The 13,572-nt window shown below is 41.9% G+C and overlaps 1 protein-coding gene across 11 annotated transcripts in view; it reads right to left on the bottom strand.

Annotated features, from left to right (window-relative positions):
• Positions 1-5,508, bottom strand: part of TPD52L2 (TPD52 like 2) — a 31,851-nt gene extending 26,343 nt beyond the window's left edge. For 10 of the 11 annotated variants that reach the window (XM_075276902.1, XM_075276903.1, XM_075276904.1 and 7 more), the window contains exon 1: positions 5,450-5,502. In XM_075276902.1, the coding sequence (XP_075133003.1) occupies positions 5,450-5,468 (19 nt within the window). In that variant the 5' untranslated portion in view covers positions 5,469-5,502. Of the gene's footprint in view, positions 1-5,449 lie in introns of all 11 variants that reach the window. The other variant, XM_075276905.1, reaches the window with a different exon arrangement.
• Positions 5,509-13,572: the final 8,064 nt, after the last annotated feature.

The following is a 13,572-nucleotide window of genomic DNA, read 5'->3' as shown; positions in this document are numbered from 1 at the left end:
TGCACCAAATATGAGGCTAGGTTCACAAAAATCAAAATCCAAAGATCTCATTTGCATACTGACAAAATGGCGGTATCTTGAGGAACTTATTGACAACACTGTTTAAGTCCGGCAACCCTAAACTATCTACTGGGTTCTGACCCTCTAAGCTTTTCAGCTGATACACGATGGAAGCAGGAGAGGGTAACATAGGGAAGAATTGTCAGTTTTTCCAATTAGTTGATGCATATACCCTTTTTTACATGTAGGGCATACTCTGGGACAAATTTGCTAAGACATTAAAAATCTGATGCACACAACGTTCTCCATATTTTAGACACTATTTGTGCCTCCCTTGACTTGAGTGTGGCTAAGATGGAAAAGGGCTTAAAATGCAGCAACCTGCTCCAAAATAGATGGTGTAATGTTAGACAAAAAGTCAAATGAGCACCATATTTATCATCCAATGTAAGTCAGTGAGATAAATTTAGTGCATCTTTGAATTGTCTAAATTTAAATGATCAGAATATTAGGCAGGATTAGTACATCTGCCCCAGTTTCCTATTAATACTTTATTTCAGTCAGGGGCAAATTTATTAAGACTGGTGTATCGTACAGCATTAATAAACTGCCCGTCTGGCTCCAGTATATAGAGGCTGCAGCCTATTCATAAATCCGTCAGATGTCCGGGCACCTGAATGGAAATCTAGAGCAGGTAGTAAACTGGGGTGAGCTTTAACAAATGATTTGGGTCGATGCTTAAAGCACAAATTTGGTTCAAGAAAGGTCCTTGTGCCAAATGTGTTTCTCAACATCCTCCATATCACTACAACTACCGTGTTTCCCCGAAAATAAGACAGTGTTGTATATTAAATTTTGGTCCTAAAGATATACTAGGTCTTATTTTCAGGGGATGTCTTATTTTATTTTTGTGTGCTGCTGCCACCACTGCACTACATTGAGATGTGCTTGCTGCACAAAGACTGTATGAAGAAAAACATTACAGCTCATCCTACAGCAGCAGGAACAGAGGATACAATGTATCGGAGTGGCATCAGCAGCCGGCATACCTGTGCACACAGAACATTGTGCATAGTGTTCAGCCGGCTGCAATGTTTTTCTTCATACAATCTTTGCGCAGAAAGATTATTATTATTTGGGGATGTCTTACTTTCGGGGGATTACTTATTTTCGGGGAATCCGGGTACTAGGAGTAACTGTACATTACTGAACTTGTAAACAGGCATCAGATGGACTGGAAGGCGACTCATCCTGGAGAAACTGCCACGGACAGCACAGTACACCGGATGTAGAATACTGATGAGATATGGAAACACTTTCTCTCTAATGGATTTAAGTTGTGTTAACGTCTGTCAACCAAAGTAATGTTGGACAATGTTATATCATCTTCCTCTACCCCAAGTGACAGTGTGTAACAATTCTGTAATATTAGTACATTTCACCTTGCCACTTTATGGATGTGTCCAAGGTCTTATTCACACTTTACAGAGGTTTTTAATACAAAGCCAAGAATGGATTCTAAACACGGAATAATGTGAAAATCATACAGCAGCTCTTTCTTGAATCCAACACTGTTTTAGCCTTTTTTTTTTTTTTAAAAAGAAAAAAAAGATGAAAATACTGTTTTTGGCCAGGGCCCATGTGGCATAAACACCACGGGGAAAAAAAATGCAGCATTTTACAGTCACAGCAAAGTGGATGGAATTGAAATAGAAAGTCTGCAGAGAAAACCTCTGTGGACTTGCTGTAAAAAGTCCTGAGGGAAAAACCGTGAGACATTGCTGCCACAGTTTATCCTGCAGTTCTTTTTTGATGTGGGACTGTACATAGGGCCTTAGCCTAAAGGGAATGGGTCATCAGGTTTTGGGAGACAAAACCACCAACATGCCCTTATGTTTGGCCTGTAGGTTAGTGTCTAGTGTGTAGTTAGAGGACGTTCATATATATCAGTTGCATAAGTATCATTTTTTTTTTTTGGTTCCTTAGTTATTACAATGGATGCCAAAACCAATGCATTAGGGGGCGTTCACACTTGCGCCCCTGTCCGCCCGCCATTTTTCCAGCCTCATCACCAGAGAAACTGCATAGGGGACAGCTTGCCAGCGATCAATTTAAAAAAGCATTAATTTCAATAGGTTTTCAAGCAAACCGCCAGTGTCCGTACGCCTCTCCGCGGTGAAACTTTTTTTTTTTTTTTTTCACGGACACAAAGTCAGACATGCATGAAAGCAACAGTTTTTTTTATTATTATTATTATACTGATGTCTAATGTAAACAGATAGCCATCTGTTTGGTGGTTTTGTGCCTAAGAGAGTTAAGGTACAGAATCTCCTGTTTTTTGCAGGATACAAAGTCACGTAGCTTATTCTGCAACATCTGAAAATTTAACTACATAATAAGGATAGGACATCAGTATCATAGTCCCAGAAAACCCCTTTAACACATTTTATATTTTTAAGAACAGCATTGAGAGGCATATTTACGACAACTGTTTTTTTTTTTCTGCACCAGTCTTCCTATCCCCTGCACCATAAATCAGGTGCACTCTTTGTAGGACTGTGCGCCTACACTGAGACCTACACCAACTTGTAGCTGGTGTAGGTTTTAGAAATCATTTATGCTAGTAAATTGGCATAAGTGATCATAAATCTGGTGGGGCCAGTGACCCCCACCACACCATGCTCCTCATCACATCCCACTTGGTGCAAATGTGAAAAACGTTACATTAATTTTTTCCACAATTTAAATTTTTCGTCTTAGTCATTTTCCAGTTTACTGGTGTGCAAACCATGATAAAACTCTCACAATAAGTTTATATAATTGATCAATATTTCCCCTTTAATTTCATGAATTTGTCTTCTTATGGGGCCAGATGGATGTGAATGCAGCGTACCAGCATCACGAACACTGGGATTCTCTGGCTGGGGCCCTGAGCTCACAGGAGCAATCACTTTAATCCACCACATGCCACTAAATCTCTATTTGTATCCCATCTGTAACCACTGTGTCTATGTCTATAATGACAGCAGGCAAATGTAGTGATGATCTACTCATCTGGGTAAGGACGGAGGTTTCTACTTTTACTAGTATTACACTATACTGATTAAATAGCACTTGCCTGCAATTCCATGGTGAATACATGTCTATACAACGCAACATATTCAGTTTCTGAATAATACTGGTTTCTAGTAAAACTGGATGAGAAAACATCCTGAACAACAAAGTCATAGTTTCATGACAAAAAACGGGGCACAGATTAGTGAACTAGTTTTAAGTGCCTTCTAAAGGGTCACTGATATTTGGATGTCAGATACAGGGATCATCTCGTGCCCTATGGATGGTAGGACCAGCTCACAAACCCATTCCCTCTCAAAACTTCTGAAAGTTAAAGAATTGTTCGGATTGCAAGCCCCTTTTCCAAACACCCTACAAGGGATTCCTGAGTTAATAAATAGGGGCAACCTACTCAGTTGAGGACCCTAATCTATCAGCAAGAGAGGACAGTTTCTTCTGAAGGACCCAGCAAATTGCGGTACTGAGCAGACTATAGATTATTATGGGAACTGTGTAATGCTTCCTATTCCCCTGGTACATTATACACTTCAGCTTCCTAAAGTAATACCATCAACTTTACATAAAGACTGCTCAAAGATAACATGGTAATCGTGGCATGAGAACACCCAAAGAACCACACCCTGATGTTGGCCAGCAACACCCTCTTAATGCAAGCACCGTACAAGGCCACTTTGTCACACTTAGAGCATGTCTCCTAGACCGCCCAATGTTTGCAGCACTATAATATTGATATCCTTAAAGACCGCTACCGCAGTCCCGTGCATTCCACTTCAAAGGTCAATTACCTCCCATTTGTTTGTCATGTGGTCTGTGTTCAGCTCAGTCCTATTCAAGTGAATGAGGCTGATCTGCAATAACAAGCATAGTTCTTTGGACCTTTGCAGATTTGATATTGACTTATCCTAACAAGGCTCCCATATACATTTGATGATCAGCTAGTATAAACATAGGTCCTTAGTATCAGAAGGCTGGAAAACCTCTAAGCTAACCATAAAAATTAGATACATGTCAGCTGACCCTGCTAATTTCAGAGGGACTAATTGACCATGAAACGTTCGTGGGACCCTCCTATATCTTCCACTAAAGAGATATGTCAGGGCACAGAAGGATTGTTCATGTGGGACGTCGACATGCCCAGTCCTTTTGTCCTCAAGGACATAAACTGTCATCTGAGGTATCTGATAGCGGCTCTACCATTCAGAACACATGCACACTTGTCTGAGCTGAACATGAATGTATATGGGGGGACAGGGATATATTGCTGTCAGGCAGTGTGCTTGGTCCTCCAGTGTAAGAGACTTGCAGAAATGGGCTTTGCAAACCAAACATAGCAATTCTTAGCTTTAGGGCATGACATGACAGCCGATGCCCCCCAAGAAAAATTTAAAGTGGTATTCAGAGTGGCTGATAGGTTAAGATGGGAAGATACACAGCCATCTTATAGCATGAATTAGGATAGTCAAGTGAAAATGGGCTAGCTAACCAAATCAACACAATCTTATCTTGAAGTACTACTTTCCCCAAGTTTTGGGCTTCATGGCGGTGCACGGCGAGCTCTCTGTTGGGCACAGCAATGCCCAGGGAATGGGGGATATGGTGGCCGATGTGAAATGCAATTTCATGTAAGTACATTTATTTCAAGTAGATACAGGATGGAAGCACCAACCCAAGTTCTGCTTTTGTTAAATAAACACCTTATTCAACACCCACCGCCCTCCCAAACATTATTAACCTCCCCATACACATTAGATCTAGACCAAGGATCTACTGATGGTATATAGGCTGCTGATGTGAGGTGTATATGAACACCTATGTGTTTCCACCCTTCATCTGCACCAGAGATCTTTGCTAGATACCATACAGTCAGATTACACCAACAAGCACATTATGTCTTTGCTGTTGTGATAATATTCTGACAACCCCTCATTACACAGTATGACAGGGTAATCTGTAAACCCTATTGCTCCCAATGTCACATGACAAACTGCCAGCCTCTCCATCCGGTGTCATATAATACGGCCCTTACTCCCCAAACCAATGTCACCACACACTGAACCCCCATTGCAATGTCGAAGTACTCCCAACCAATGTCACATGACATATTAAGCCCCCCAGCCAGTGGAGGGACACAATAGTTCTGACCATCTACACGGCAGTACTGACTGTCATTTCCCAGTGCTCCTCCCGCCCTATAGGTGCACACTAACAGCTCTTGTCATACGACTCCCTGCATCGCCATTCCCCACCATGAGTGACACAGCAATGTGCCTGTCCCAGCGAAAATACAGAGCAATGGCCATCGTCTTCTGAGCCAAGAACAAGGCCAGATAGCAATGTCGCCCAAGAACAACCCCGAAACCAGATCCCTCCTCACCCTGCCCGCCTGGATCCATCGCTTCGTTGACCGGAAGTTGTTTCCAATTTGGGGCGGGGCTTCTCGACATAACGTGAACAGCTGAGCAAGAGTCTCCTGTAGATGACGTCACGTCAGAGCGATGTCGCTAAGGTGAAAGAGAAGAAGCCATTTTCTAGGTTGTTTGTACCAGTGACTAGCTTACAGGTCAGTGGTGTCTACATAGTATAAGATAAACCGTGCGTGTCTCTGTTCTAGGCGGCTTACAAAGTAGTAAGACTTTAAGAAAAATGTTACCAGACTCCAACATACCTGCTCAGCCCTGCAGATTGGTAACAATCACGTGAATCGGCCACTAGTTTCCCCTTTTAAATCAGCGCCTCCATTGCTGAGTTATCGCAAGTTTGTCAATATGCAAATTAATCTTTGGAGCAATGAGGGCGTTGTCATTCCTTCACATAGGAATGGGCTGTAGGGCCCCTTCACATGGAGTAAACGTGCGTGTATTTTGGCAAAATACACGTGTAAAAATCAGACTCCCATTGACTTCAATGGCTTTTTTTTTTTTTACACGTGTAAAAAAAACCCAAAACTCGTCAAAATACACGTGTAAAATGTCATTGAAGTCAATGGGAGTCTTATTTTTACACGTGTATTTTGCCAAAATACACGCGCGTTTACTCCGTGTGAAGGGGCCCTTAGGATGCAAAATCACGGCCGCAAAATAACGCGGCATATACTATACTATATAACTCCCATTGAAATGAATGGGAGCATTTTGAGCGCGTCACCTGCCGACACGTGTATACGTGCCAGATTGCGCTCCACTTTCCTCCGTGTGAACTCCCCCTAAGGGGTAAAACCCCATTGCTCCAAAGAGCTCATTTGCATACTGCGCAAAATGGTATTCACAGGGAAAAACCCCATGTGATTCAGGTGACCCTAATCTATCTATATAAATGCACACCACAACCTTCACCAAGACGACCAACGCGCTTTTTGCCCCTTTTGCTTCTTCAGGGGACTAACAAAACTTACTAATAGTTATACAGGGCAAACATAGGCAGGCCGAAAATGCACCAGATTTATCAGTGTCTCTAGCAGTGCTCTAATGTTAAAAAATCATTCAACACCCCCCCATACCTATAAAATATATATATATATATATATATATATATATATCCTATTAATATTATAAATGTGAAAGTTTGTGGGTTTGTGTGTTTGGATGTTTGCATGTTCGGATGTTTGTTCCTCAATCATGGAAAAACCGCTCGACCGATTTGGCTGAAATTTTCCACAAACATAGTTAATACACCCGATTAAACAATAGGCTACTTTTCGTCACAATAGCGCACATACGTTTGTGCCAGGACCCCCACAAAACCCAAACTCACACCACCATCTCTGCAATCTCACACACTTTGGACCATAGCAAGCCACAAAATTCATATTGCCCTCTGCAGCCTCGCCCCTAACCCCACACAATCACATATACATATACTTTACCACTTTGCCCCTCACCTTAACGATACTCCAGGAGGTTCTCTTTAACGCTCCGGAGCAGCTATGTTTGCCGACCCCCACCACTCTGACAATCCGCGACACCGCCCACCCATGTCAATACCCCTAAGCGGTCTAATAAATGCAAAAAAAAAAGTTTAAAAAAAGTTAAAAAATATAAAAAAATAAAATAAAAAGGATTAAAAATTCAAATCACCCCCCTTTCCCTAGAACACATATAAAAGTAGTTAAAAACTGTGAAACACATACATGTTAGGTATCCCCACGTCCGAAATCGCCCGCTCTACAAAGCTATACAAATATTTTTCCTGTTAGGTAAACGCCGTAGCGGGAAAAATGGTCAAAAGTTCCAAACCACCATTTTTTCACTGTTTTGATTCTGATAAAAATGTGAATAAAAAGTGATCAAAGCAATAACATTTCCCGAAAATGATAGAAATACAAAGTACACCCGGTCCCGCAAAAAAAGACGCCCTATACATCCCCGTACACGCACGTATAAAAAAAGTTACGGCTGTCGGAATATGGCGACTTTTCAAAAAATAATTTTTTAACAGTTTTGGATTTTTTTTAAGGGGTCAAAATGTAAATAAAACCATATAAATTTGGTATCCCTGGAACCGTAACGAAACACAGAATACAGGGGACATGTCATTTTGGTTGCACAGTGAACGCCGTAAAACCAAAGCCCGTAAGAAAGTCGCAGAAATGCATTTTTTCTTCAAATCCACCCCATTCTGAATTTTTTCCCTGCTTCCCAGTACATTATATAGAATAATTAATGGTGGCATCATGAAGAAAAATTTGTCCCAGGAAAAATTAAGACCTCATAGGGCTCTGGGAGCGGAGAAATAAAAAAGTTATGGGGTTTAGAAGGAGGGGAGTCCAAAACGAAAATCAAAAAATGCCATCCGCGGGAAAGGGTTAACTTCAAATACTTCTGTCCCAAAGTCACTATGTAAAGTTTCTCACAACACCGTATAGCAGCTCAAATACAAATTAACTTCAACACAAAAGTCTCACGTATTCTCTGAATTAAAGCAAAAACAAGATACAAAGTTACATTTCATATCCCATCCCTTATACACAGTACGAAAACCTTACCCACACCTGTATATACCCACTGCTACAATCACCACAGACGAAGTCGCGGGTACCAGCTAGTATATATATATATATATATACATATGTATATATGTAATTTTTTTGTTTTTTAAGTAGACACATACAGCATTGTCAGAATGCCACTTGGTACTGTATACGAACAGGCTCCTTCATGCAATTTAGATTTAAAGTGAATATTTCATTTTTAAAAAAATGCAAATAAACGTATAGAGTCGGTAAAAGTGGAACCGAACTATAACTTATATGCACCAAACCTCCTAAAAATAAGAGCTCAACATGTGCAGAGTTCATACATATCACTAAGGCCTAGACCCGCATGCACGTGTCTGCATAAAATCAGCAGAACTCTAAGGAACAAAAATCCAGTTAGAAGATGCCTCTTTGGGACAGTTCCTGTCCTGGGTATAAAAGCATCCTGGCAGGGATGTCTGTATTAACTTTTAATACGTTCATATTAGATCATCTCTTGTTCACCATTTCTCCAAACTGAATGACACTAGTTTTGATAGCTCCTTTGGGTACTGTAGCCCAGCCATTCCGTTTATTACTTTGCTTGCCCTCCTCTGTACGTTACTACCGATATCCACTGCTTATGTTGCTGGCTCAGCTTGTAAACTGGTGCCATGTTCATGCCATAAATGTACAGTGTGGTACATGCTACTTGACATGCTGTACATTCATGGAAGGTACAGAAGACTCATTTACACTTGGGCGTTACTAGTTGAGGGTGTGTTACTGTAATAACTGACAAACTCAAAAAATATTTACCCTAGTAGCAAGTGTTTCACAACTGTGTTACTGTAATACTCTCATACTGTCCAAATAGCCCTATTGGTGTCAGACTGTGTAGGGACACACACCTTTGCCAAGGAAGAATGGTAACACCAAGTTGTCAATTTAGTCATATATTATACAAGGAATAACAGAGGAGTGATACAGCACAGAATTAGAAAGGATGCAGTTCATGTTGAATGCAAGTACTTGCTGACAGGTCTTTTTTTAATAAAACTGAAAGTCTTAAGTTATGTTGATCTTTTGCCTCATTTCCTTGAGGCTATACAAATCAAATGACATTACTCAAGTCTTTCTTGTCGTGCTTGTTTTTGGTAATATTGCAAGACTGCATAACATTCTTCCATGTAGCCTTAGAAGGTCTTAACTAAGTATTTTATATGAGAGTCCCAGGCTGTATTTCTGGATTTTTTCCATATCCAAGGTTTCCTTTTGGTGCACAATTTGTTTTGAAATTTACCAACTTTAACCACTAGAGGACGTCAAAGCAAAATGAATGGTCTGACACTGGTTTTAGTTGTACTGTATTTCTAAAAACCATCACACAGAACATATGAGGTACAGTATACTAAAATTTGGTAACTTTTGGTCCTGATAGCAATAAATCAGGGATGTGACTTCTAAAGTTTTGTGAGAAGCGAGGAGCTGGCGTAGATTTATTTATTTTGATTACGCTAGGTTCACACTAGCGTTCGGCAGTCCATTCTGTGGTTTCCGTCTTCTGCCTGCAGAAGATGGAAACCTGTCAGACCGGGTCCGGCCGTGTTTGCGGTGAGCGTTTTATGCTTTCCGCCGCAAAACCGTTTTTTTTAAATCAGACACAGAGTACTGCATGTCCGACTCTGTGTCCGATTTAAAAAAAAAAAAAAAAAAAAGCGGTTTTGTGGCGGAAAGCATAAAACGCTCACCACCGCACACAGCCGAACATCTTTCAAACCCATTCAAATGAATGGGTATGAAAGAGTCCTGCAGGTTTCTGTCTCCTGCCTCTATTTTGTGCAGGAAACGGAAACCTGCAGAACGGAGACCGGACGCAGATGTGAACGAGCCCTTACTTGCATAGTGCCAACTAGAGATGAGCGAACACTGTTCAGATCAGTCGTTCCGAACAGCACGCTCCCATAGAAATGAATGGAAGCAGCTGGCACGTACACTTTGCCGGCGGCCGGTCGCTTAAACCCCCACGTGCCGGCTACGTCCATTCATTGCTATGGGAGCATGCTGTTCGGAACGGTTGTTCCGAACAGTGTTCGCTCATCTCTAGTGCCAACATATTGTGCAGCACTTTATAGATATCATCAATCATTGTCCCATATAGGGCTCACAATCTTCATTCTCTATCAGAAACATGGGGGAATACACAAACTACTTGCAGATACAAGGCAATAGTGCTAACCACTGAGCCACCATATTGTCTGTATAGTTCCGTTTAGGTGCACATTTAGGATGCACTTAATTTATGATGAAACTCCAGCGAGGCAGAGATTATCAAGACTGGCATGGAAAACTCCAGTCTTGATAAACCAGCTCATCTGTGTTTATACCAGACATTCATTAGACTTGTCATTGTCAAATATAAATATGGCAGTTTGTGGTATTTCACAACTCTTGTTGGGGAAAACAAGGCTTGGAATTTACTCACTTTGATTTACAGTCTCACTAAGAGTATTTTCACACAGCAACTTTTACTAGGTGGAAAATCTGCAGCTGTTTTCAAAAGAAATCAGCCTCTGAGCCTTTTTTGGTGTAATCATTTATTTTTCAGCAGCATTTTCAACCTTCAAAATACATACCAAATAGTATACAAGTTTGATATTTTTTCATCTGTATAAACATATACAGTGCATATTTCCCACAGAAATCAATGGGAAATTGTTTGCAAGTGTAAGGAATCATTCACACGGCATCACACTGCATCACACTGATGTTTTTAAAACACTCTGGCCCAGATTTATTAAAGTGGTCTCAAGCTGAACTAACATAGTTGCCCAAAGCAACCAATCATAATGCAGCTTTCATTTTTCAGGAATAGAATATAAAATGAAAGCTGCGCTGTGATGGGTTACTATGGCTAAGACAGTTTTGATTTTAGACCATTTTAACCCCTTAAGGACCAGGCCATTTTTTGGTTTCGCATTTTTGTTTTTCCCTCCTCACATTTCAAGAGCCATAACTTTTTCATTTTTCAGTTCACAGAGTCACATGATGGCTTATTGTTTGCGGGACAAATTGTACTTGGCAATGGCACCATTAAATATGCTGTGCAATGTACTGGGAAGCTGGAAAAAAATTCAGAATGAGGTGCAATTGGATAAAAAATGCACTTGCGCCATTTTCTTATGGGTTTAATTTTTACAGCGTTCACTGTTTGGTACAAATGACATGTTACCTGTGTTCTACGTGTCAGTACGAACGCGGTGATACCAAATTTATATAGTATTTGAAATGTTTTGATACTTTAAAAAAAATGATAAACTTTGCAAAATAGAAAAAAAAAATTGTCATCATGTTCTAACACCTGTAACTTTTTCATATTTCCATGTATGGAGCTGGTTGTGGTGTCTTTTTATGCGGGACAAGATGATGTTTCTATTGATACCATTTGGGGAAAGATCTGATGGTTTGATCACTTTTTATTCAATTTTTTATAGGAGGCAAAGTGTTGAAAAAAACGCTTTTTGGCTGTTTTTATTTTTTTTGCCGCTACGCCGTTCGCAGTACGGGATGAATGTTTTAATATTCTAATAGTTCGGGCATTTTGGAGCGCGGGGATACCTAATATGTTTATGTTTAATGTTCTTTATTTACTTTTATATCGAATCTAGGGAAAGGGGGGTGATTTGAACTTTTATATTTTTTTTATTTTTTTAATACTTTTAAAAACTTTTTTTTTTCTTCTGTTACATTTATGATCAGACCCCTTAGGTACCTTGAAACCTAGGGGGTCTGATCGCTCATACTATTCACTGCAATACTACAGTATTGCAGTGAATAGGAAAATCGCAGCACTTCTATTAGACGATGACTCTGGCATCGTCTAATAGATCTAGTGCAGAGACAAGCCTGGAAGCCTTCAATAGGCTTCCGGCTATCATAGCAACCGATCACCGCCCTCATGTGACGTTCAGGAGGGCGGCGATCGGCAAAACATGGCGGCGCCCATGCCGCCGGCTCCGTTTACACACTGCGGTCACGTTTGACCGCAGTGTGTAAAGGGTTAACAGCAGCAATCGGCTCGGGCACTGACCGCTGCTGTTAGTGGCAGGTCCTGGCTGTATGATACAGCCGGCATCTGCCCTGTATGGAGCGAGCTCAGCGTGTGAGCTCGCTCCATACATCCCCATGCGACCCATGACGTACAGTTACGTCAAGGGTCGCTAAGGGGTTAATAAAATGTGCCTCATTGCTTACAGTGGGACTATTCATATGTCTTATTTTGGTCCGTTTTCACAAATCCATCAGTCAGGGCCGGTTTAACCATATGGTCAACGGTGCACTTACATCGGGCCCTATGGTAGTGGGCAGTGGTGTAACTAGGAATGGCGGAGCCCCATGGCGAACTTTTGACATGCCCCCCTCCCCCCCGCGACTGACACTGACGCCGAAGACCTCGACCCTCCCCCTACTATGCATTCCTGCGTGCTCTATTATGCCCCATAGTGGCCCCTGCACACAGTATTATGTCTCTTAGTGGCCCCTGCACACACTATTATGTCCCTCAGTTGTCCCTGCACACAGTATTATCCCCCATAGTGGCCCCTCCACACAGTATTTTCCCCCATAATGGCCCCTGCACACAGTATTATCCCCCATAGTGGCATTCACAAGCGGACAGCGGTAAAAAAGGCCCAAGCCTGTCTCCTCAAGGGTCGCCATCCAGCAAAGGCCCGGTACGTAAAAGCGGCAGTCATGCCACGATTGATACCTCCAGCGAGACCTCTCTCCTCAGCCATGATGATATCTCGGACTTTCCAGCGTCGTCGGACCCAGTTACATGTGACACCCTGAAGGGAATGCTAGTTTTGCTGCAATCTGGTATTCATAGGAGTGTCTCCTCCCTAGTGGGCAAGTTACAGAACAGCATTGACGCCCTTGTGGAGCAAACTGATCACATCGAACACAAGATGGGAGAGTTTTCCACTGCACACAACGAATTGTTTGATGCACATAACAGGTTCGTTGGTTAAAGATCAAAGCAGCAGATACCGAAGATCGTTCCAGGCATAACAACATAAAGATCCTCGGTATCCCTGAGGACATTGCTTCTGTGGACCTCCCAGCTTATATCAAACGCCTTTTCAAAAAGATCTTGCCCCATCTCACTGAGCTTGACCTTACGCTGGACAGAGCCCACTGCATACCCAAGGCGGGCTCAGCGCCTGCTGAGGCCCCTAGAGATGTCCTGACGGGAGTTCATTTTTATCACATTAAGGACTCCATACTCACAGAGGCCCGGAAAAGTGGCATCCTTCCCGCACCCTTCTCGGCAATCTCTCTGTATCCGAGATTGTCGGCAGCCACTATGCAGTCGCGGAGGGATCTCACGCCTGTCACCAAGATTCTCAGAGATAAAGGCATCAGGTACCGTTTGGGTTTCCCCACTAAGCTCTTAGTGCCAAGGAATGGGGTAATCCACTCTATACCTTCCGTGGAAGCGGGGATGTCACTCCTACACAAATGGCGCCTGATCCCTAAGGGCTCCT

This window comes from Leptodactylus fuscus, chromosome 6, assembly GCF_031893055.1.
Source record: "Leptodactylus fuscus isolate aLepFus1 chromosome 6, aLepFus1.hap2, whole genome shotgun sequence".
Lineage (NCBI taxonomy): Eukaryota > Metazoa > Chordata > Amphibia > Anura > Leptodactylidae > Leptodactylus > Leptodactylus fuscus.
Note: the sequence above shows the minus strand (reverse complement) of the source record. Positions and strands in the feature narration are given on the sequence as shown.